At 44.8% G+C, this 26,294-nt stretch overlaps 1 protein-coding gene across 2 annotated transcripts; it reads right to left on the bottom strand.

The window, feature by feature from the left end:
- STEEP1 (STING1 ER exit protein 1) lies at positions 1 to 26,200 on the bottom strand. 2 transcript variants are annotated; one of them, XM_007507126.3, is made up of 7 exons: positions 25,843 to 26,047; positions 15,717 to 15,834; positions 14,583 to 14,624; positions 13,945 to 14,083; positions 11,758 to 11,847; positions 10,229 to 10,321; positions 1 to 189 (listed from the first exon to the last, which is right to left on the bottom strand). In XM_007507126.3, the coding sequence occupies exons 1-7, from the start codon at positions 25,964 to 25,966 to the stop codon at positions 94 to 96; spliced, it is 702 nt and encodes a 233-aa protein (XP_007507188.1). In that variant the 5' UTR covers positions 25,967 to 26,047; the 3' UTR covers positions 1 to 93. The 2 variants fall into 2 exon arrangements, with proteins under 2 accessions (XP_007507188.1, XP_001362913.1); XM_001362876.5 differs by lacking the exon at positions 1 to 189 and adding an exon at positions 9,115 to 9,522 and having other exon boundaries at positions 25,843 to 26,200.
- Between the last annotated feature and the right edge of the window lie 94 nt (positions 26,201 to 26,294).

Raw genomic sequence — 26,294 nt, 5'->3', positions numbered from 1 at the left:
TAACCATGGGGAAATAGTCTAAATTTATTAAACAAACAAATTTAAATAAATGAATGCATTTTTCATTTCCATCTCTTCTCTTTTGAACTTACATCATCTTCTTTTCCAAACGCATCTCTCCCCATCTCCTACACCAAGAGTTTTCTCTCTTGACCCAGCAACTCTTCTGTAATCTGCATTATATGCAACCTGCAACATATGCAAAAAAATGACAATATTCCCCAGACATGGAGAGAGATCTGTTTTCATTTCTTCATTGGGGCTGACTTTGTCATCATGGATACAGAGTTAATTTTCCTTTTTGTCTTCTTCTTGTTCCTTTTGTTTACATAACTGTAGTCATGGTGTTAACCATTCTGGTCCCATTTCTTCAGTTTGCATCAGTTCATAGAAATCTTCTCACATCTTTATATTCATGTACCACAATTCGTTTAATTAATCCTACCCTGATCCATGCTCCCATTTCTTTGCTACCACAAAGAGCATGTCGATAAGTATTTTCACATATGTGAGGTCTTTCTTTCTGTATATGAGACATATATGCCATAAGAATGAGATCTTTGGGTCAGAGGGTATGGACATTTTCCTCACGTTCTTTCCTCATGTGGTAGGCAGCTAAGTGGCATGGAAAATAGACCATTGGACTTAGAGTCACAAAAACCTGAGTCCACATCTCACCTCAGCCACTTACTAGCTGGGTGGCTGTGGGCAAATCACATAATTTCTCTCAGGCTTAGTTTCCTTGACTGTAAAATGGAGACAATAAGAGTGATTACCTCCCAGGGCTGTTGGGAGGATCAAATGGCTCATAGGAGACACTCTAGAAATGCTAGCTGATATTATTATTCTTTAGTATAGTTTTAAATTGCTTTCCAAAAGAGTTGAACCAATTCACAGCCCCGTCTACAGTGAATTATTATGCCTGTCTTTCCACAGTCCCTCCAACATGGACCATTTTTCTTTTATTATGTGTGTATATACTATATTATATATCATATGTGTACATGTAGGTGTGTATGTGTGTGTGTGTGTGTGTGTGTAGAAACAGATTTAGATCTGAATAATAAAGAAATGCATTCTTTATAAGCAGATAGCACCTACCTAGTGGCACCATAGGGCAGAGTTATATGAGCTGGAAAGAGGAGAGAGGAAAGATCCATCCTCCCTTCTTCCTGAACACTCCCCAGTACTACTAATGGATTCTGGCTAAAATGAACAAGAACTGAGCACTGACTTTGTCCATGTTCACCCAACAGAGTACAATCTGGAAGCATAGCAGGGCCTGAGGTAGACCCATCTACCCACAGCTCGCTCTGTGACCACAAGACTGAAAGCAGCTAAATGCCTGTGGTTGTTGCTTCTGCAGAACACTCCCTCCCATTACTTGCCAGATCAATGTTTTGACTTCTCTCTGCCAAGAGAGAGGAGCTAATTCTGATTTCTCGTTGATCTGGCCCTGAGGTCAGGAGACCTGCCAAGCTCATGCAACATGAGCTCTCTCTGTTAGTTACCATGGATCAAGCCCTCACACTGGATTATCCTAGAGTCTCATTTAAGTCCAAACTCTTCATTTTACAGATTGGGAATTATTATCCCCAATTATAAGGTCATAACTCTAGATCTAGAAGGGACCTCAGAGGTCATCTAGTCCAGCTTCCTCACTTAACAAAAGAGGAATCTGAGGCCCAGGAGGGGAAGGGACTCATCCAAGGTGATGCAGGCATAACTAAAACTAGAAACTGGTTCCTCAAATGTAGCTAAATTGGAAACAGGAAGAGCTGGATTTGGGTCCTGGCTCAGTTATTTATTAGCTCAGTGACTGTGGATAAGTCTGAGCTTTAGTTTCTTCATCTTTAAAATGAATTGAACAATAATTGGGCTACTTCCCCCACAGAATCCTTGGGAAGAGAGGACTTTATTGACATTAAAATTCCATAAAAATGGAAACAATAATAAAATCTGAATAGAGAAAATGGTGTCAAAATACACCAGAGATCCAAAGTAGGAAGGAGGTAATCAGATAAGGCTTCTTGGAGAAAGTAGACTTCTGCTATACTTTTAATGTTCTTCTTATTGCTCTTGTTTCATTTTTACCTTCATATTTCCAAATACATCTCTCCTCCCTTCCCAGAAAGCAGCATGGTACAGTGAATTTGGGGGACCCAAATCCTAGCTCTGCCACTAACCTTGGACAAGTCACTTCAACTCCCTAGGCCTCACCTTCCTCCTCTATAGTTGGATCAAATGGGCCAGGAGCCTCTTGCTTCTCTAGATCCAGGATTCTTTTTCTGCATGATCCGGGTGCATCATTTCAAATTCCTGAACCTCAGTTTTCTTATCTGTAAAATTAAGAGGTTGGAACTGCTTGATCACATGGGTTGATGGGGCTATGACTGGAGATGTAGACTCTAAATGATCACCCTAGTGCAATTATCAATAATATGGAAATAGGTCGTGATAAATGACACATGTAAAACCCAGGGGAATTGCTCATTGGCTATAGGAGGGGGGTGGGAGGAGTGGAGGGAAAGAACATGAATCATGTAACCATGGAAAACTAGTCTAAATTAATTAATTAAATAAATGAATTTTTAAAAAAAGAAATAAACACAGAATAAAAACAACTGCTTGATCACATGGTTTGATGGGGATACAATTGGGGCTGTAGACTCTAAACGATCAACCTGGTACAAATATCAATAATATGGAAATAGGTCGTGATCAATGACACATGTAAAACCCAGGGGAATTGCTCATTGGCTATAGGAGGGGGGTGGGAGGAGTGGAGGGAAAGAACATGAATCATGTAACCATGGAAAACTAGTCTAAATTAATTAATTAAATAAATTTTTTCTATTTGAAAAAAAAACAAAGAGGTTGGACTAGTCTACCTTCTGAGATTTATTCCAGTTCTCAATTTAGGATCCTGTGATCTGAGTTTAAAATCAGCTTTGTGCTTCCTTGGACAAGTTATTGAACCTCTCTAGGCCTCGATCTCACCTATCAAATTAGGGAATTGGCCTGGATGATATGGCTAGTTGTTCCTCTTGTACCCCATGACACCCAGGACTGGAGGAGCAGTTGACACATTCCCTTTTCCCCAGTGCCACTTTCAAGACCTCCCCTCTGCCAACATCATCCAGAAACCACCTTGAAAGTCCTTTTCATCCTGTCTATATCACTTATGGACCTCTGAACCACTCTTGCTCCTTCCTAATGAGCTTAGTACCTGGCTGATGGTCTTCTCTACTCCTTATTGATTTCTTTGGACACCATTATCATGGCCAATGACCATGCCCCCCTCTCTTGGCATAGAACCCTCCTTTATAACAAAGAGGGCTAGCTGGACAGAATGAATCCCCAAATTGGCCATGTCAAGCAGTGTATACCTCATATTGTCCCTGTATTCCACTACCTCTCTGACAAGAGGTGTGAGACATTCTACCGCTGGCCCTCTGAAGTCTCTGTTGATCACTATTGCTCATCAGAGCATCCTAAGTCTTTCAATGATGTTTTCCTTTACATTACCAGGGTCATGAGATATATATAGATATGTGTGTGTATGTATACATACATATATATATATATATATATATTCTCCTAATTTTCTTTGACTTCATTTAAGTAAATCTTCCCATTGACTTTTATTTTGAAAATCACTTCTCACTCTCCTTTTAACTATTTAAAGCTTGCTCTTCTGATCAGCAGTAAAAGGGACCAGAAACTGTGTTTTGTATCTGAAATTCAGAGGAATGGAACATACTGTTCTCTCTAGAAAGGACAGATAATTCAGTTACTCATTATCCCTTTGTCTTCAATGAGATAGAACACTGAACAGAAAGTTCCACCTAGACCCACATTGTCTTTTCCAATGATACCTGGCCTGTGTGCCCAGGAAATGGGCAGAGATTGTACTTTGGGAGATGAGAAAGAATCCGAAGAGCCATCTTTCTGAGAAGGGGGGGGGCTAATTATGCGTAATGGCCTTTGTTTTCTAGCTGCCCCTCTCTCCACTTCCCTTACCACTCCCATAAAATGAGGGCAACTTTGGGAAAGAGAAGAAATAACATTAAAGAGATTTTGCCAGAAATCAAGGCTGAAAAAGGAAACCAAGGCAGCAACGTGAGCATCAGGTGTCTTTCTCTTGGCTGAGGCCAGGGCTTCTGAGTCCACTCACCCTGCTTCTTGACAAACCAGGAGCTAAGAGTCTGACAAGGCAACTATAACCAGAGAAAGAACCAAGCTAGATGGTTCAGCGGGTTGAGAGCCAGGTCTAAAGATGGGAGGTCCTGGGCTCAATTGTGACCTCAGACACTTCCTAGCTAGTGACCCTAGCTGAATCACTTAACCACCATTGTGTGGCCTTTGCTACTCCTCTGCCTTGGAACCAATACAAAGTATTGAGTCTAAGATGGAAGGGCAGGGTTTAAAAAAGAAAAACAAGAACCAACTTCCATGAATTCCAATCCAATGAAATCCACTTTCGTGACCCCTATTTCCCAAGTTCTGTCCCCGGCTGGGCCAAGACCCCGGGTCCAAGGTTCCATATATCTTCACAGAGTGAGGGGCCCTTCTTCACCCTCCCTCCCTCATCTGCTTACAGGGCCTTTGTGGTTGCTCTGCCGCTCTACCACATCCAACTCTTTGACACCCTATGGACCACGGCTATCCATGGGATTTCTTCCTGGCAAGGATACTGGAGTGGTTTGCCATTTCTCTCTCCTCCAGGGACTTAGCCAGTAGTGTTTCTTTGTGGTTTTAAGGAAAAATAGGACAGATGGAGGAGTCTTATGGTGGAAGGGCAGAACCAGGAGCCATAGTGATTTCTCTGGAGTCACTGGACTTAAGCTTGAGTGTCACATGTAAAAACCCAGTGGAATTGTGTGTCGGCTACTAGAGGGGGGGAGGGGGAGGGAAGGAGAAAAGCATGAATCTTGTAACCATGGGAACATATTCTAAATTAACTAATTAAATACAATTTTCCAAAAATCTAAAAAACTAAATAAATAAAAATTAAGTTCGAGAGCCAGCACTGCCACTATCCCTGTCTCGGGTTCTCTGATCTTCCTTTCCCTCCTCTATAAGAGACCTGGTAATTCCCAAGCTTGGTCCCAATGAAGAAATGTTCGAAATTCAGCCCCCTTTCTGTGCCAACTTATGGCAGGTTCAGCTCTTTTAACTTTGCTCAGCTGGGTTCCCCCCTCCTTTCTTAATTCTTTTTTATGAGGGATGGTTAAGGGGGGTGAGGAGTAGAAGACACATTCTAGCTGTGTGACCCTGGGCCAGTCCCCTAAACTCTCAATGCCTCAGTTTCCACTTTTATAAAATGAAAGAGCAGAACTACCTGGTCTCTCAGTTCTTACTATCAGAAAATAGTGCTACGTTTCTGCAAGAGCCTTTTCTCGACATACATGTGCCCCCAGCAGCCCTGTGAGGTATCTAGCACAAGGTCATTGAAGTGAACAGTTCAGATGCTGCCAGAGTCTAAGGCAGTGAGGGGCAGGGAAGAGGGGGAAGCAGCCCAAGCCTCACTTTTCTCCCAGCTCCATTCCACATGGATGAAGTCATTGAGCTCAGAGAGCAGCTGGAGAGCTTGGAAAGGGCCTCTCCCCCCAGCCTGGGCCCCCCAGCTCCTTCCCTCACAGCTGGGAATGGGGGGGGCGGGGTCAGAAGGGCTTTCCCAAGCCCTCCAGCTGCTCTGGGCCCCATTATTCCGCTTGTGGGGCTGCCCCAGCACTGAGTGGAAGGAATGAGCACCATTTTTCCATCCCAGCAGAGGGCTAAGCCCCCCTGGGCAGGGGGGCTTCCTGTAGCTCCAGCCTAAAGAGGTGGAGGGCCTCCCAGCTAAAGAAGAAAGTTCAAGGGTTACTCTGTTCAGGGAGGAGGGGAGAGGGAAGGCAGCCTGGTAACGCTCCCGCCGCTGCCGCCGGCACAGCGGCGGCACAATGGCAGCTGGGAAAGGAGGAATTCGCACCCTCACACTCACAAAGTAACACTCCCACGTGCTCACACACTCATACTCTCGCACACACTCCCAAGTGGGCAAGAGGAACAAAGCAGGGCTGCCAGGCACGTCAGCCCAGCGTTCCCTTCCCCCTCTCCCAAGACCTCCCAGGGCGGTTTCTATGGGGAGAGCCCGAACAAAGGGAAAAAATAGAGGGAAACAGGCTGCCCTGAAGGGGAGGATTTGGGGGGGCCCCGAGTGCCAGGTTCACAAAAGGAGCTCTCTCTCTCTCTCTCTCTCTCTCTCTCTCTCTCTCTCTCTCTCTCTCTCTCTCTCTCTCTCTCTCTCTCTCTCTCTCCTGTCCCTCCCTCTCTTTTTCTGCCTCTTCTGTCTCTGCCTCTCTCCTCCTCTCTCCCTCCCTGTCTTTCTCTTCCCCCCTCCTTCTCTCTCTTCCTCCCTCCCTGTCTGTCAGTTCCTCCCTTTCTCCCTCTGTCTCCCTCCCTGTCTCTGTCTCCTTCCCTCCCTTTTTCTGTCTCCCTCCCTCCCTCCCCCTCTCTGTCTGTCTCTCTCCCATTCTTAGAATGCTGGCTCTCCCCTCCCTGGCCTTCGAGTCCCTACTTCCCTGCAAAATTCAGCTACCATTGTTCGGTCAGCTCTGACTCTGCCCCCGGAGCACCTCCTCTAGGAAAGCTTTACTGACCCCCAACTCTGCCCCCAATGACCTTGTTTGGCCCTTTCTTTATGTATATCCTTGGTGCTTCACTTGGGGCTCATCTGGAAGTAACGCTTTATAAATATTTGCCCATTCATTTTGCCGGGTTTGGAGTTTAAGCCTGGCAGAGAATGGTTAGAGCTGAGCTCCAGGCCAGCAAGTCTTGGGTTTAAGTCCTGCCTCTGACACATGCTAGCTATCTGAGCCGGGCAAATCACCTAAGCTCTCCTGATCCAGGCCACTCTAAGCCCCTCCATTACAGGTGCCCCAGTGCACTGGGAAAGGCATTTTCCTCAGCTGGAGTATGCCTGTCCCAATGAGATCCCAGCTGGCTGCTTTGTGAGCACACCCAGAGATGTTCCTGTGGTCTCCTCTGCTAGAATGGAACCTCCTTAAGGGGCTGGCCTGTTTTCTGTCTTTGTGCTCCCAGGGCCCAGAACATAGAAGGCGTTTAATAGAAAAGTATAGTTGATTAAACTTCCTGCGAATCACAATGTCCTGAGGCTTTTCAGCTGCCAAGAGCAGTTCCCAGGCAGTGCCTGAGGTGGGTTAAGGAAAGGAAGAGACATACAAGACTGAGAGGGAGACAGAGACTTAGCCAGAAGGGCTAAAGCCTCCCCATCCCTCCCTCAAGTCACAAAGAACCTCTGTGTGCAGCAGCAGCCGCTAGGCCCCCCTCCCTAATGGCCACCAGCCAAAGGAAGGGAGAGCAGTCAAAGATGGAGCCTGCCCTCACCAGCTTGGCCTCACCACTGTAAACGGGGCAGGTGCTCCTGTTCAGCACGGGTCACAGCAGGAGGGAGAGGGTGGATCTGAACCTGGAGCATTGTCCTGTGTGCCATACCACCCTGCTTCCTAGGTCTTTAATACTCAGGGCTAAAGTCAGACTCATCCCGTGTGGATGGAGAAGAGACTCTCTTCTCTGCTCACTGAGTCACCCAGCCAGTTTGAGTTGTAATGGGTAGCTGGGCTTGGTGTCAGCAAAGACCTACCTTTGACCCGTGCCTCTGCCATTTACTAACTGTATGACCACAGACAAGGTACTTCTCTCTAAGCCTCAGATCCCTCATCTGTAAAATGGGGTGATAGTTGACTTCCATACAAAGAATCAGAACCAGTGGGAGCCCAAAGAATAGGGACTGGCCAAACAGCCCTTGGGCTCTCTTGGCTCCTAAGCCTCCAGTTGACACTAGGCAATGGTATTTAATCAATGTTTACTCCCCAGTCACCTTTTTGCCAAGTGTATTGCTCCCACATTCATACTATCTGCCATGCTTGCCCATCTCCCATTCTAGAACCATAATCAAATCAATATTGTTATTACTAGTGGAAGGGGGAGCCGGATCAAAGGCTCTATCCGATAAATACTCAGCATTCCTGCAACTGCCAAGCCAAACTATCCCTCCCCGGGCACTGTTTTCCTATGCTCTGTCTCCCTCTATTAGAAACTGAGCTTCTCAAGGGCAGGAGATGACCTTGCTACTGTTGTTAGTCCTTTGTTTTCTTTTCTAACTCCTCACCTTCCATCTTAGAATCAATATTGGTTCCAAGGCAGAAGAGCAGTAAGGGCTGGGCAATGGAGGTTAAGAGACTTGCCCAAGGTCACTACTCATACAACTAGGAAGTATCTGCGGCCAGATTTGAACCCAGGATCTCTCATCTCTAGGCCTGGCTCTCCGTCCACTGACCCAACCAGCTGCCTCCTTGGCCTTTGTTTTCAAAGAGGGTCAATGGCATCACAAGTAACAGTGCCTGAATTGGACTGAACTGAGGCAGTTGCACAAAGTTGTCAGCCTCACTCTTTCCAGTCATCCAAAGCTAGTGGTAAGACAAAGTCAGGACAACTACTGATGGCCCAGGGTGCAGCGGCTAACCCTGGTGCACATATCAGATCCTTGGTGCTGAGCAAAGCACTTTGTCCAAGATAAGTTCTTAATAAATAAATGCTATTCCCATGTACCTTTCTGATTTGATAGACTCATCTGTGTTATTGAATTCCTAGAGGCTTTTTCTCATCAGCTCCCCCATCGGCAGGGACTAACTGAGCAAGTTTAAGATCTGATGAGTCTAAGGATTCATTCAAAAGGATTCATTGATAGCACAAACTGCTCTCACATGGAGAGGGGAGGTGTCTGCCCTCAAAAAGGGTCCTCCTACTTAAAGAGATTGGGAATCACTGAGTTACACTGCCCCCTTCTCACCCCTGCCTTGATGGCTTTGGTTCCCTAGACCACGTGGTCGAATGGCAGCTCATTCAGGTTGCTCATTGGAACCTGGACCCAAACCCAAATCCAGTGGCCCACAGATCAGCAGGGACCTGAACACCTCTGGTGATTGAGCCCTTGAATTCAGGAGTCTGGTTGTGGTGTGTGTTCCTGCTTAGAACGTTGTCCCAAGAAAAAAACCCCATCCATAGACTAGACTTGTTAGACTTGTTCCACCTCATGACACATCAGAGTTTTTCTAAAGACTTTTATTTTGTATTCATTCAGTTCAAAGGAAGAAAGTAAAAATGAATTCAAACATTGTTCTCCATTCTCATAATTTCAGCAGAGAAAGAGAGGGAAAACATTCACTAGACCAAAAAAATCGCCTACAAAAACCAAGCAGAGGAAGAGGTTAGGAATTCTTCTCTAGGATAGGGTTAGTGCTATTAAACTACCGGGGCAGAGCATGGTAAGCTTAGTGAGGAGAACTCTTTAGATTTGGGAAATCAAGATCCACTTCTCTCAAGTTGTGGTGATAGTGATCAGCTTGCCCATGCCAAGGAGGTTGACAAACTGGCCTCAAGCAAGGTCTTCTGTCATTTAAACTGGTTGTCAATCAAAGTCCCTTTCATCTTGGCTTTTTTGGCTTCTAGCTCAGCCTAGAAAGAATACGGAGTACCCATTGTGAGCTCTTTTGTTCTGCACCCACCCCCCCCTCCAGCCTCCCCAAACCCTGGCTTGGAATTCGAGCTCAATTACAAAGCAGGCCCCATAGATAGAGGGTCTATAACCTTGGTTTTTTAGTATTTTGAAAAAATAAACATGTATTTCAATATCATGTCTCCTTTGACACCCAATGTGTTTTAAGGTTGCATATAAAACCATCTTCTGAGGAAGAGGCCTTTGGCTTCTTCCTACTGACTGCCTAAAGGATCCATGGTCAAAAAATGGCGAAGCAGCTCTTGTCTACAGAAGCACTACTCTGAGACACAATAAAGGGTCCCAATGGAGCCTAGAAGGGTCAGTGTTTCAAGCCTCTGAAGAGAGAATGGGGCACCCCCAACCTACTGAGCAGATGGAGGCATGTGATCAGACAGAGTAGGCTCAGAGGCAAGAGCCAAGACTCATGTTTGTGGCCCTGGGTATAAGGCCCAGTCCTCCATTGGACTGTAAGCACCTTGAGGGTGCCAACTACTTTTGCCTTTTTCTTGTACCTCCCACACTTAGCACAGTGCCTGGGCCACAGTTAAATGCTCATCCAGTGCCTGCTGACTGACTGGCGATTGAGTGAGTGACTGCCTTCCGTGGTTCCCTCCCCACCTCTATGGGTGAAATTGCCTGCTGGCCACATCCACCATCACTCACCAGCTCCTGAAGCCGTCTCTTGCTCATGCCCTTACGCTCCAACTGTTTTTCAATCACTTTGGCATTCTGTGCATATGAGTCGGCGATTTCTCTCTGGGAGAAAAAGTTCAACACACAATCACTAGATGGCTTTTAAAAAAACCCTTATCTTCTGTCTTCAACTAAAAATCGACCAAAGGCAGAAGAGCTGTAAGAGCTAGGCAATAGAGGTTATGTGACTCACCCAGGGTCACATGACTGAACCCTGCCCCCCCCCGCCAACTCTCTATCCACTAGACTTTCAACAGTAACAGCCTCACTATGAGGAGCTCCAAACATCACCTGGGCAATAAGATCATTATGCTGACTGCCAGGAATCTGGCTGCTCCCCAGGAAAGATGAAAAAAGCTCAAGCCCCTCCAGCTCATCTTTCCAATAATCCTAAGAGGTCGGGTTTCACCTTCACCCATTGGTAAGATAACATGCAACACATTTTCCAGTAAGCAGCTCATGTTAAAATACCAGAAAGACAACTGTTGTTACTAATAGTGTCAGACCAGTTGGGAGAGAAGCGAAGTTTCAAAAATGGAAAGACCTGACCTTGAGAAAGAAGAACAGGGTCTAATTTATTTTCTCAAACAAGCTCATTAGAGCAGCTGCAACTGACCAGCTTTGAAGTCTCCTTTCCTCTCCTCTCTTCCTATTTCTTTTCCCTCCCATGGTTCATTCCTTTCCCCCTTGCAAATGATCCCCCAATATCTCCCCAGAGCATCAGCTCCATATTGACAGCTATCAGATGGACCCAATCATTCTCCTGCTTAGAAAACATCCTATTGACTATTGGATAAAAGCTCAACTCCTCAGCTTGGCACTGAAGGCCCTCCACATTGTGGCTCCAGCTTCCCTTTCTAGTCTGATTTGACTTTACTTCCCTTCACAGTGCCAATCCAGGCAAACTGGAGGACAGTTTCCTACTCATGTCCTCTGGGCTCACTCCTTCCTACCTTCCTTAGCTTCATGCAGGCCATGCTTCTCTCTCCCCACCTATTGAGAAACTCCTCTTCTTTGGAGGATCAGCTCCAGTCCCTCTCCTGCTAAGTCCTTGGTATCCTTCCCTTTTTCCTATGGCACTTGTCTGGCCACCTTCTTTGAGTGGATCTCACTCAATTGGGATGATAATAAATTTATGAGCATGTCTCTCTCTTTATGTCTCTCTCTCTCTCTGTCTCTCTCTCTGTCTCTCTCTTTCTCTCTCTCTGTCTCTCTCTCTCTCTGTCTCTCTCTCTCTCTGTCTCTCTCTCGTTTCATCCTTTGTGCTCCTAGTACCTCACCCAGTGCCTCTCACTTAGCAGGAACTCCTGATGAATTAGGGAGGGACACTCAGTTCCAGTGAGGGGGGGGAAGTGACAGCTGGTGAGCTGTAGCCAGGCCTGGAAGAGAGCTGGCTGGCTTAATTCCTGCTACATCACATTTTCCACTAGAGCCCAGGATCTGGGAGGAGCCCAGACAGGGGCCCCTTTTCAACTCCTCTGGAAAAAAGGAGCACTTACGGCTTCAATCTCCTCCTCTTCTTCATCAATGGTGGAGACAGTGACAGAGCTGAACTTGCCCATATCCTTCGTTCGCTTGGTCATCATTACCTGCAAGTATAGGGAGCAAAGAGTCCAGTGTCTGGTTCAAACTAGCTCACTAGAAGGCCACACCTGACCAGTAGTCTGAAAGGCCACAAGTTTTGACTTTTCACCATTTTTTCAGCAAGAATTTTAAAAACTGATGGGAAAAAAACAGGTTTTTTAAATGCTGAAAATGAAGATATTTTGGAAGGAATATGCAATAAGAAGTTTCGATTTATATAGAGCTTTAGAGTTACAAAGCATTTGATAGATTTCATCTCCATTTCTCTTATTAGGAATTATCCCCAGATTATCTCATTTCCTATTATGATTATGAATTAGCCTCATTACCCGTTACTGTTGTTATTAGGAATTATCTTCATCTCTCATTTCCTATGATCATTATGACAATGATTAGGATTTATCCCCATATCATCTCATTACCTGTTACTGTTATTAGGAGTTATCTTCATATCATATTTTCTATGACCATTATGATGATGATTCGGATTCCCATTATTATTATTATTAATTATCCTCATTTTACAGATGGGGAACTTCAGGTACAGAGGAGTGAAAGGGATCTCCTCGAGATCACAATTACTGAACAAGGCTCTTAAGTGTAAAATAACGTATACTCACACATGCTCAAACCTCCTTTTGGGGAAATGAAAAGCTCCCTGCTAGGATTCTGGGGACTTCACCAGCCCTATGATTTCCTTGAGATGGCGAGCTCTCAGTAGGGAAAGCCCCTTTCCCAACAGAGATCTGCAGTTTAGAGTCTTAGAAAGCTGTCCAAGAGACTGAGAAGTTAAGAAGCTCAGCCAGGACACGTCCCTTCTAATAACTTGAAAAGTAAATATTATTAAAATAGAAGAGAAAATCCAATGTTGGCAGGGCTGCAGGGCCAGAAGAATTTTAATATGCTGCTGGTGTAAGTGTAGGCTGCTGCAAACATTTTGGAGAGAGAGCCATATGACAATCTGAAACTGGAGGAGAAAAAACCCTTTCAACTCTGCAATTTCTTGGCTAGAACTCTGTCCTAAGAATATCATAAAGGGAGGAGGAGGACTTATCTGGACAAAAATAGTCATAGCTGTTCTATTTGTAACAGCAAAAAGTTTGAACTGCTCGTATACTAATGTTTGGTGAATGGCTGGCTAAATCGCAGTATATTCACGGCCCGGCAACCTGCTGTCCTTGATCAGGGCCAGTCTCGGTGTCAAGAAGACTAAGGCCAAGTCTTGTTTCCTTCACACCCCAGATTACTCTGGGCAAAGTCACCTAAGCTCTTACCTGCCAGGTGCTCACTGTTAATTGGACCTAAATTATAGTCAGTCTAAGACTAGAAGCTACGGTCCAATTGCCAATATATAGTTGAAGGTAGTTTCCACACAAGGAGTCCTATGTACCAGTGAAATGACAGAAGCCAAATGAACACAATGGAACCATGTGGTGCTGTCAACAATAACAAGAACTCCAACAATCATAAATTCAGAGTGTATAAGGAAAGAAAGAGAGACCTGGAAGAGGTGATATAGAAGAAAATCAGCATGTCTAGAATTGTGCTCTCACTTGACTCCAGACCCTCTCTTTGTCTCTTCCTGTCTGTCTCTCCCCTTCTTTTTTTCATCTGTCTGTCTATCTCTGCATATATGTATACACATGTTTTGTATAGCATGTATAGTTTGTAGTCGTGTGTGATATGTGTGTACACCCCACATGCGTACACACACACAACTATTTTTAAAGGCAGAGAGCAAAGCTGGAAGTAGCAGACCTTAGGTGAGACCCAAAAAGAAACACAAACCCAAGTATCCATTACTTTGTCAAATGCTAAGGGTTTTAGCTAAGATCTTCCTCCCTATTTTCCCATCTATTTGCTCACTGTTGATACCAAGTTGATGATGCCCTGGGTTTTTAAGCTTTAAAGGAGATCCCATAAAACAAATAAATAAGTGCATCTAGAAAGGGCATTCATCCTGTCCCACCGGGAAACTGTAGCAGAGACAGATAAAAATGGGACGTGTTCCACCTATCCTCCCTGGCTTCATCACGTAACTGGAGCCTTAGCTCTCAGCACCAACTATGGGAGTGTCATTTTTCTTACACAACAGCAGTTACCTTCTTAGGAGGTTCTTGTTTTTGACTGTATATGTTGGTCTTCCCAAAGCCTTGGCCAAACTTGACAACTGCTCCATCCACAATAAAGGTCACTGGGGCATTCTTCTGCTGGTGCTGGTAAAAGAGCAGCAAACCACACCTGCAAGGAGCAAAGATTCAGATCTTGGCAGCACCAGTTCTCATGGTGTGCAAAGAAAAGAGGGTGGCCACGGTGGAGTCGAAGGAGTCAGAGGACTCAGGTTGGAATCAGCCATGCCTTTTGTTCAGTAGGACCGTAGGATCCCAGTTCTTGAGCTAGAAGAGACCTCCAAAGCTACTGAGTCCAACAAGCTCATTTGACAGAGAATGGATCTGAGGCCTTGCCAGGACTCTAGGGTTATTGAGTACCTGAGCGAAGATTTAAACCTAGTCCAGTAGGCATTAGAAACAGGTCCCACCAAATGATATGACGCTTCTAAAAAGTCATCACTGTTCTCAGGTAGTCAAGCATATAACTGGAAAAAGCCTGGTATTTTGAATAAGGAGAATTGGGAGGCAGGAAAGCTATAAGCAGAAGAATAGGATGAGGAAGAAAAATAGCCCCAAACAATCAGAGCCCTGATATAGTAGGAGAGGTTCACGACAATGGCAATACTCACTTTCCACACTTCTTCCTGAATTGCCGTTCTATGCCTTCAGGCCTGCAAAGACAAAGGGAGAGGTCACAGAGAAGAAAGAGTCTGACTGGTGCCACCCTGCTCCCCCCACTGACCAGCCGACCAACCGTTCTCAGCCACATCACCTGCTGTCCTCAGTAGGGGGGGTTAGGGGGTGGAGGGGAGCCTCTGCCTCCTCACTTTATAGACTGAGGGACAAGGTCATTAAACCTCCCCTAGCCCACCTGCAGAGAGCTACAATTGATTTCTGCTGCCGCCTCCCATGGGCCAGTGATTTGCCTCCCCTTGTGAATGCCAGTTTGTACCTTGCTCTCCTGACACAAACAGTTTCTCTTTAGCAACTGGACAGAGCCCCTCTGAGAGCAGCTGCTAGACCCCAGCTGTCTCGCTCTCATTCTCTCGCCCGCGCGCGCGCGCGCGCGTGCACTTGCTCTCTCCCTCTCTCAGACACACACACACACACACACATATCCCTCCCCCCCCCCCACTGGTCTGTTCCAACTCTTTTCATTAATGCAGGAAGGAATCCATTAATGAAACGACAAAGAAATTCAAATCATATGAAATATAATTCCCCCAAATAGGATTTGAGTATCACAGAAGCAGGAATGAGAGGACCCTTAGAGGCCATTTAGCCCAGCCCTCTCCTTTGACAGATTAGGAAATTGAGGCTGAGAGGGGAAAGGACTTACCCAAGAGCAAATAGACAGTAAGCTTTGGGCATGGATTTGAACCTAGATGTCCTCTGCCTCCAGAACCAGTGCTCTTCTCACCACACCACACTGCCTCCTCTTAATCTCAGACCCATCCTCTGCTTTCCTGCAGTGACTACTTTTTCAATTCCTCTGGATTCTACTGACAAAGCCAACCACCCCCAAAACTTACAAATGAGCAGAAAATTGTTAGCAACAGACAACATCACCACATGCCTGGGAAACAACAAATCAAAAGAAGCAATCTACTAGGTCCATCCAAAGTTGAAAGAATTCCAGCCTGACCACAAAGCAAGGAGAAAGCTATAGAGCAGCCCAGTAGTCACCCACATTTGCTGGGATGCTCTCTGTCCTAATCCTCCTAATCACAGGCAATCTCTTCTAGAGAGAGTCAGCATCTTACCTCCGGAGATGGACACTCTCCTCCTCTTCTGTGTTACAGAACTTGTGAGCATGTTTGGCTGCATCAATCACCCGGGCTCGGTCCCGGGGCCTCATGGGTAATTTCTCTAACTGGCAATCTGAAGAAAGAAAGGGAGACGGGTCACTAAGGGTCAAGGCTCAAGGGAAAGACTTGAGGAAGGTCCTTGTAACACTGTTTTCCACCCCCACCACTTTTGAGATCTAAGATGTTTCACTTTTGCTGGTATTTGGCACTGTATTTTTTTTTTTAAGATACAAATGTTGCTTCCAGCTAAAATATTTCCGTGGGCAGCGGGGGAATCTTCTTGGCCTGCAACTTCAGCAACAGGAACTGGCTGATAAGAGTATTTTATCTACCCATGCTTAATACAGTGTTTTGTGAGTGCCCCCACAAATACTATATCAGAAATGCGGCCTGAAACCATGGAGGAAGCACAGAATTCTAATATAATTTTATTTTTTAAAATATTTTTCCATGATTCCATGATTCCTGTTCTCTTCCTCCCTTCTTCTCTCCTCCCTGCTGGAGCTGACAAGTAATTCCACTGGGTTATACATGTATTATTTCTCCAAACCTATTTCCAATATTATTCATTTTTCTAATAGAGTAATCTTTTAAAACCCAAACCCCAAATCATACACCCATATAAACAAGTGACAAGTCATATGTTTTCCTTCTGTGTTTCTGCTCCCACAGTTCTTTCTCTAGCCGTGGATAGCATTCTTTCTCATAAGTCCCTCAGAATTGTCCTGGATCACTGAGTTGCTATTAGTACCAAAATCTATCACATTTGATCGTCCCACAATGTTTCGATTACTGTATACAGTGTTCTTGTTCAGCTCATTTCACTCTACATGGAGGTCTTTCCAGTTCTTATAGAAATCAAGTAGTTCATCATTCCTTATAGTACAATAGTATTCCATTATCATCATATATTACAATTGTAGCACAGAATTCTAAAAGGAAAATTGGGGCAATTGGATGAGATGCTCTCAAGAATCTAAAATGCAGCAATATATACACAAGCACAAACAATCCCACTGAGAAATAAAAAGAAACTATCCAGAGAGCAAAGTGGGCATACCAAGAACTCACTGACCAACTATTTGGTTTTTTGTTGTTGTTTTTTTAAACCCTCACCTTCTGTTTTGGAATCAATACTGGGTATTGGTTCAAAGACAGAAGAGTGGTAAGGGCTAGGCAATGGGGGTAAAATGATTTACCCAGGGTCACACAGCTGGGAAATGTCTGAGGCCACATTTGAACTCAAGACCTCCCATCTCTGGGCCTAGTTCTCAATCCACTGAGCCACCCAGCTGCCCCCCCCAACTTCTACTTTAAAATATATGCCCGCCAAAGGGCAACAAAAGAATATCTACCTTTTGATCCAGCCATAGCACTGCTGGGTCTGTACCCCAAAGAGATAATGGACACAAAGACTTGTACAAAAATATTCATAGCTGCTCTCTTTGTGGTGGCCAAAAACTGGAAAACGAGGGGATGCCCATCAATTGGGGAATGGCTGAGCAAATTGTGGTATCTGTTGGTGATGGAATACTATTGTGCTCAAAGGAATAATAAAGTGGAGGAGTTCCATGGAGACTGGAACAACCTCCAGGAAGTGATGCAGAGCGAAAGGAGCAGAACCAGGAGACAAACACACTGTGTTACAATCGAAGGTGATGGGCTTCTCCATTAGTGGTGGTGTAATGTCCCTGAACAATTTGCAGGGATCTAGGAGAAAAAAACATTATTCATAAGCAAAGGATAAACTATGGGAGTGGAAACACCGAGGAAAAGCAACTGCCTGAATACAGCGGTTGAGGGGACATGACAGAGGATAGACTCTAAATGAACACTCTAATGCAAATATTATCAACATAGCAATGGGTTCAAATCAAGAAAACATGTAATGCCCAGTGGATTTACGCGTTGGCTATGGAGGGTGGGGGGGAGGAAAAGAAAATGATCTATGTCTTTAATGAATAATGCTTGGAAATGATCAAATAAAATATAAAATAATAAAATAATAAAATAAAATAAAATATATGCCCGCCAAATTGGCAAAAAAGGCAAAAAAGATTAGAGAATTCCATGTCGGAAGGGCTGCTGGAAGACAGTTTATGCTAATTCACTCCTGTGGGAACTTTGGCTTACTCCAACCATTCTGGAAAACAATTTGGAACTATCTAAGAAAATTTACCAAACTGGTCATCCCCTTTGATCCATGGATCTCACCACTAGGCACTATAAACCAAGGTGGTTCATGGCAGGATGAAAAGGGTGTGTGCATGAAAAGAGGCATCAAAGTATTATGTGTGATCAAAATCAATAAATAGCTGAAAACAGCATCAGTTTCCAAGGAGCAGGAAGTGGATGCAACAAAAAGGAGGCATATAAACAAACATAATAGGACATTACTGCACCAAAAGGAAAGAGGAAGCTAAACTTGAAGGGAATTTGTATGAATGGATACTTGGTAGAAAAAGTGAAGCCAACACAGATACAAAATAAAGGAAAGTGCTAAAATTCAGAACAAATCCAAGCACACAGGCTTCCTTTGGATTAGCAATTGTGTGATTTATCATCACCTCTAATCACTCACTCTATCAGGCCACTCTACTTAACCATTTCAGAGAAATGTACTCTGGGGGTGTCTGGTGTCGAAAAACAAAGGCACTGGTAAAATTTTTAAGTAAAAACAATGATGTACAGGGGATGAAAGCAGAAGGAAGTTAACTTCAGAAAACTCAAAAATCAATGACATCTTGTAAAAAATTGGTGGTGGCCAGGGTCGGTGCTCAGAATGAACAGTGGTTGACAATGAACACTGAATGTCAATAGAGAAAGCATTTGAAAAACCATGCTGAGTGTATAATTGAAGGAGATCAAAGACAGTGGACAAAAACAGGTACAATAACCCTTTTATTTTGAGGGTGCCCACTGGTCATAAAATGGCAGAACAAATCATAATATATGGAGGTATCAGAGTGGTGAGAAATTATAAATATGATGCATTCGGGGGATCTGAGAAACCCTGTATGAACAAAGGCTGACTGAAATGAAGAATAGGGGCATCATTGCCACAACCACGATAGTGACAGAAAGGAGGAAAATGACCTTGAGAAATTGCAGAACTCTGACTGATGGTGACTCTCAAAGACTGATGAGGAAGACTGCTTCCCACTTCTTGGCAGAAAGGTGCTGAACTATGGGTACAGAATAAGACATACATTTAGGGACCTAACAAGTGCATTTTATTTTGCTTGACTACATTTCTTGATTAAAAGAGGAAAGAAGGTGGATGAAACATTAAAAAATAGCAATGGAGAGAAGGAAAAATGCTGAAGCAGACAGGCAAGCAGAACAGTTGAGTTACTATCAAGTTATACTTAATATCAATTTTTTAAAACCATGTAGAAAACAGAAGTTCACTGTTTCTATATTTTTCTTTTTTTCTATTCTTTGTACAATGAAGTTTTTGTTTACTTGTATCTTTTTATTGTAGAATACAAAATAAAAAGTATTTAAAAAACAAAACAAAGACATTTTGCTAAGGGTGAGAGGAAGGTCCAGGAAGGGAGAAGACCATGGCTAAGATAAGAGAAGATAATTTCCACAAAGCACAGAGACAAAAGTTGTTACTCAGTTTTTATCTTGTCTCTGCTTTCCCTACCAACATTTTTTCTTCCATCTTCTAAGAATTGAACAAAAATTGGTAACATTGAGTAAGGCAAGAGATCATCTCCAAGCTGAAACTGCCAGGCTCAGTCCCATCTTACAGTACGGTACTGCAAGATCTGGCAGGCACTACCACTGAGTCAATGTTGGCAGTTTCAGAAAATGCGTGGAAACCAAGAGAAGGCCTAGAGATAAATGTCCTAAGGTTCATTTTTTTTATTGGGGGACTAGGGGAAGGGACTATAGGTTGATCTGAATTTCTGGCAAGACTGTCAAGTCTATTATTAAAGGAACATCTTGTAAGCATGTAGGAGGTTCTGATCACCTAGTGCCATGAAGTCATGCCAGATTAACTTCACTCCTTATAAGACAGGTACATCAGAGGACTGGAGTAGACACAATGTACCCAAATTTGATTGAGGCTCTCATGTGCTGTTGGGGGACACAATGGAAAGATGTGGCCTAGATAATACAGTTGAGATGGATGGCTGAAGAGGATCAAAGCCCTAGAACTGGCAGGGAGAGACTTCAGAAGCCAACTAGTCTAACCCCTTTATCCATCCATCCATCCATCCCTCTCTCCTTTACCTTCTGTCTTAGTATCAATCCCAAAACAAAAGAATAGCAAGGGCTAGTAGCAAGGAGACACATGACTTACCCAGGGTCACACAGCTAGGAAGTGTCTGAGGCCAGATTGGAACCCAACTCCAGGCCTGGCTTTCTATTCACTATGCTATCTAGTTGCCAAACCCCTCTTACTTTTCAAAGAAAGAAACTGAGGCCTGGAGGGAGACCATAAGGGAATGATCATTTCTGTGGTTTCCACTCTGTGCCAGGACCTGTGCTAAGTGCTTTTTACAAATATTCACTCATTTGATACTCACAACTACCTTGGGGGATAAGTACTATTATTATCCCCATTTTACAAACAAGGAAACAAAGACAAATAGAGGTTAAGTGACTTCACCATTTGGGGGGTTTTTTGACCCTCACCTTCTGTCTTGGAATCAATACTAAATATTAATTCAGAATTAATGCAGAAGAGCAGTAGAGGCTAGGCAATGGGGGTAAAGAGACTTGCCCGGAGTCAAGCAGCTAGTAAATGTTAGAAACAGGATTTGAAACAGGTCTACCTGACTCCATTCCCCTCTCTCTATCCGCCTCAAGTATCAGAGACAGGTTCTGAACCTTCCAGGCAGCATTCCAAAGCTGCCTTTTGGGTTTGTCTGCTTTTCACAACTAGCTCAGACCCAACCCAAGGAGTCTGAGCTTAAGTAAACTTGGAAGGCAATTCTCAAGTGAAATGGCTTCTTCAAAATGCTGCTCCATTCATCTACATCTGCATCAACAGGGGCACTGTTGACAAATCTGACAGGTAATGCACCTGCTGAACCCATCAACCCTTTAAGGCCACGTGAGGCAGGCCTATTTTCCTTTATGGATACCATATTTTAGGAAGAACAATGATTCTTCTGGAATGAAGAATCATAGGCCCAGAGCTGGAAGAGGCCTTAGAAACTATCAAGTCTAATTCTCCAAATTCTACAGAAAAGGAAATTGAGGCCCAAAGAGATTTAAGTGATCTGTCCAAAGTCAGACAAGTTACAGAGGGTAGTAGGACCAGGATTTGAACACTTTTCCATTGTAATATGTTGCCAGAGGAAAGAAAGTGGGGTGCAAAGTATGCCATGCTTGAGTATTCTTGGGCAAATCACTTCAAAGCTCTGTGTCTCAGTTTCCTTATCTGTAAAATGAGAAGGTTGGACTGAATGCCTCTAAGGTCCCTTCTTGCTCTTAACCCATTATCTTTGTTTTCTAAACCCTTACCTTCTGTCTTAAGAGTTGACAGTAAGCATCAGTTCGAAGGCAGAAGAGCAGTAAGGGCTAGGCAATGGGGGTTAAGAGACTTGTCCAGGGTCACAGAGCTAAAATGCCTGAGGTTACATTTGAACTCAGGACCTCCCAACTTCAGGCCTGCCTCTCTATCCATTGAGCCACTTCATTATCTTTTGATTACTATGAGGACTGGTTGAAGAAACCAGATGAATTTACCTTGAAGCACTGTGCTAAACATTGGAAGATGAACAGAATCATAGGAACCAAGGCCTGCTTTGGAAATCAAAGGACTAGACAGAGGTTGGGGAAGGATCTCAAGTTCATATATCTGAAGAGCTGTCGTGCAGAAGAAGGATTTAAAAAGCAAACAAATGACTCGGTCCCCATTTTGGAGGAGCTTGAAACCCTGATAGGAAGACAAGTTAAGCAACTTACAAAGTAACATCAGCAAATAAATACACAATGAGGTCAAGTGACAAAGGGGCAGAAGTGCTGCTGGATTTGGAGTTCAAGGGCCCAGGTTCAAGTTCTGACTCTGATATATACCCAAGTCCTGAGTGACCTTATTAGCCAAGTCATTCAGCCCCTTGAGTTTCAGGTTTCTCATCTGTAAATTAAAGGGACTGGATTAGACGGCCTCTGAGATAACTTCCGGCTCTAGATCAAGGATTCTCTATGTAGACAAATCACCACTTCCCCAGGCCTCAGTTTCTTCCTCTCTAACCAGTCAGTCAAACATTTATTAAGCACTTATGGTGTACAAGACACGATGCTATGTGCTAAGGGTCCAAAGAAAGGCAAAAGACAATCCCTGCCTTCAAAGAGCTTACAATCTAATTGGTGAAGGATAAGGACTAGCCCTGATATATCACTGGCATCAGAAACACCCAGGTGAGGAAACTCCCGCTCCTAATTCAGGCCTACAGCTTCTCTGTAATGTATAGACATAGAAAGTAAGGGGGTGGGGGCATAGGCAGCATGGTGGATACAGCATGCTGGAATCAGGAGGATCTAGGTTCAAATCTGACCTCAGATACTTCTACCTGTGTGATCCTGGGCAAGTCACTTAACCCCATTTGTCCTTCTACCATAAAGTTGTTACTAGAACAGAAAGTAAGGTTTAAAAAAAAGTGAGTAACCTAGGGTACTGACAATTTAAATAACCTTACTCAGGGTTAATTGCCTGAATAAGTCAAGAGGCAGGACTTGAACTCAGATCTTCTTGGCTTTGAGGCCAGTTTTTACCTGTAATTGGGGAGACAACATATATATGTGTGTATATATATATATATATATATATATATGTCCAGAGTAGATGGAAAGTAATCTTATAGAGGAAAGATCTAGGAACTGTAGGACCAAGAAAAGCCTTCAGCTAGGTCCTAATGGAGGCCAGAGGAGCTAAGAGGTCAAAGTGAGAAGGGAGATCATTCCATCCATACAGGCCATTCAGTGAAAAGGCCCAACAGAGAGATGGAGTGTCTGGTTGGAGGAACAGAGAGCCCTTGCCATTGGATCATGGAGTACACGGAAGGGAAGAAGACATAAGAAGGCTGAAAAGGCAAGAAGGGGCCAGGTGGGGAAGGGCTTTAAAAGCTAAATGGGATTTTCTATATGAGATAATAGATACTGGAGTTTACTGAGTAGAAGGAGCAAGCTGGTCAGCCCTGTGCTTTAGAAAGATCACTTTAGCAGCTGAGTGGAGAATGGACAGTGGGGACAGGACCAATAGGAGTCTATGGCAATGGTCCAGTCAGGAAGTTACAAGGCCCTAAACTGGAACAGGGAGTTCAAATGTTCAAAGGGAGAGAAGCCTCTCCCTCCCCATCTCTGGCTGAGAAAATGGAGGTCCTCTGATATAAGCTTACTCTCCTCCCATTCTCTTTATCTCAAAAATGCTTGGCATCTTTTCCCAGTCTCTCCTCCTTTCCTCTAGGCTCTGCTGTTGAGGTGTCCCTTTTCTTGGCCAAGGCCAACCCTCCAGCAGATTGCATCTTCCTGTATCCAGGCTTCCCTGAATCTCCAGCTTCCCTATGTTCCTTCCCTACAGCCTGCAAACACCCCCCAAATCTCACTCATCCTTAAAAAAATCTTCTTTATAGGTTCCCCTCCCCTCAAGCTGCCTTCTCTCTTTCTCACATTAGAACAAGCTGTCTATTCTTGTTGCCTCTATTCCCATTTCTCTCATTCCTCAACCTTTGGTTTTGGCCTCCAATCACTCAAGCAAAACTTGTTCTCCACCTCCAGAAAAAGAACTGTTGGAGTCAGAATGCAGATGGAAACATGATTTTTCACTTGTTTATTTGGGTTTTTGTTTGGGGGTTTTGTCTTTATAAGATTCTGACATAAAAGCAAACAATATGGAAATTAAAAAACAAAACAAATTTACTAAGGATCTCTTAACTGCCAAAGCCAATGGTCTTTAATCTTTATTGATCTATCTGCAGCATTTGATAATGCTGACCACCCTCTACTGTATACTCACTCCTCCCCTCTCGGCTTCTGTAGGGACATTCTTTTTCCCTGCCCTCCCCTACTCCTTATCTGTCTGACCACTTGTTCTCCATTTCCTCTGCTGGCCCTTTAACTGTGGGTGCTCCCTGAGAGTCTGTCCTAGGTCTTCTTCTCTTCATGTTTTCTCTCTGCATAAACTCATCAACTCCGGTGGGTCCCTGTCCCAGTCTCTCCTCAGAGCTTTGGATATTTCAAGCTGAATGTCCTAGAGACATCTCAAACTCAACAGGCCAAAACTGACCTTATTCTGTCTAACTCCGAGTCCTTCTCTGTTCCAAACCATTCTACTTTTATCAAAGGCATCACCATCTTTTCAGTCCACCATGTTTGGAACATTGGAATACTCCTCAACCCCTCTTCCACCCCACATATCCAATCAGTTGCCAACCCTGTTGTTTCTACCTCTGAAACATGTTCCTGGATGGGACCCCTTTCTCTCCAATCTGTGACAAGGAAATCACTTTAAAAGACTGATATATATTAATTTAAGGTCGCCAAGGAATTCAGTCTCATCATCTCTCCCCACAGCAGCATCCTAATTAGGCTCTGCCTTGGTTTTTCACCACTTCTGTCCAGCTTCCACACTGTTGCCAAAATGATTTTCCTTTCCTTTCTGACCACATCACTCCATACTCAATCACTTCTAGTGGCTTCCTATTGCCTCTACGATAAAATATAAACCTCTGTTTCGCTTTTAATGCCCCTTACAACCTGGGTCCAACTTGTCTTTCCAGCCTCTGGCCATTATTCCCCTCTGGCACTCTTGGATCCATCCAAACTGGCCCATTCTTGGGAATGTTTTTGTTCCCTATTTCTTTGTGGTAGAGACTTTCTCCTCCTGTGCAACTCCTGTGTGATGCTGGGCAAGTCACTTAACCCCTACTGCCTACCTAGCACAAATAATACTTATTGATTCTTCTTTATTTAACCCTTACCTTCCCTCAATACTGGGTTTTGATTCCAAGGCAGAAGAGCAGTAAGGGCTAGGCAATGGGGGTCAAGTGACTTGCCCAGGGTCACACAGCTGGGAAGTGTCTGAGGCCACATTTGAAACCAGGACTTCCCATCTCTAGACCTGGCTCTCAATCCACATCCATTGAGCTACCCAGCTGCCCCCACACAGTACTAATTCTAAGATAGAAGGTAAGGGTTATAAAAATAAAAAGATGCAACTGGAGCACTAAGGGCAAGAAGCCTTTTCAGATCCCCCAGATCACTGCCCTGTCCTTAACTACTTTGTGTGTATTTGTACTTATGCACTTTATGAGTCTTTAACACTAGAGTATAAGGCCTTTGAGGGCAGAAGTCCTTTCATTCTATTTACTTGTATCCCCAGCACCTAGCCCCATCCTTAGGGTACCTAAGTGGATGCTTAATACTTATTGAATGGAATTACTGAATTTTCCTACAATGCTTGCTATTGGCTGACCTGTGGTAAAGACTGGGGAAGATGACAAGCTTTGGTAACAGACAGGCTCTGTGGGTTGTGGGAGTGTGAGGAATGGAGGATGGCATCATGGTGGCAAACGTGAGAGGATTCCTTGGCAGTACTGGAGAGATGGGGAGGTGGTAAAACGAAAGTTTTGCACCAGGTGATCCCGAAGATCCCTTCGTGAGCCCTAGACATTGTCTTCCCCCTCCTAGAAAGGGAGCTCCACGAGAACAGGAAGCCTCTTGTTTATATATTTCATTGCCCAGCACTCTGCACAGGGCTTGGCACACAGTAAATGCTTAACAAATGCTCATTCATTCATTCATGCATGCATGCACGAATTCATTCTAGATCTGTGCCACTACGTCTCCAGGGGGCCACGAAACAGAGGGGAGAGTTTGCAGCTCACAGGATGGATGACACGCTGAGCACGAGAGGAGGCGGGCTAGGGAAAGGGGAGGAGGAGCCTATTCAGAAGCACTAGGAAGGGGCTCGGAGCACTAGGGCGGCCAAGGCGTCGCGGACTCTCGTTCGCGGGCGGCCAGGGCCCCCGCCCCCGCCGCCCCCACGTGCTTCCCCTCCCCCCGAACCCCTCCTCCCCGCCCCGTCCCGGTCTGGCCGGGCCAGGCCCGTGCAGCTCACCCAGGACTAGCACCATCTGGCCGCACAAACAGTAGTAGACGTGAAGGGGTTTCTCGCCGTCATCGTACTCCTCTCGGTCCCGGGTGTCCGAGCACACTACCGAGCGCGATACTACCTTCGGCATTGCTCTGCCCAGGCCTCCGCTAAAGCCTAAGCCTCAGCTGCGCCCCGAGCGCCGGAAGGCCCGAACTGGAGCCGGAAGATGGGCGGAAGTGACGTCATATGCGCGGGCCCACAACATTGCCCGATCCCTCTGTAAAGCCTGCACTTTACCATTCCCAGGCGGTGGCGGCCCCTAGATGACTCCTAGAGCCTGCTACCCACCCTGCACCTGAGCCCCAGGTCACCCGGTGTTACCGAGTTATCCAGGGGATCGCCCTGGCTCCTCTCCTTCAGCCTGAGGAAGAGGGTCTGTGAGGACGCCCGACCACAGGCCCAAATGGCAGCTGCTG

This window comes from Monodelphis domestica, chromosome X (assembly GCF_027887165.1).
Source record: "Monodelphis domestica isolate mMonDom1 chromosome X, mMonDom1.pri, whole genome shotgun sequence".
NCBI classification, from domain to species: Eukaryota; Metazoa; Chordata; class Mammalia; order Didelphimorphia; family Didelphidae; genus Monodelphis; species Monodelphis domestica.
The sequence above is the reverse complement of the archived record's forward strand: the minus strand, read 5'-3'. Positions and strand labels throughout refer to the sequence as shown.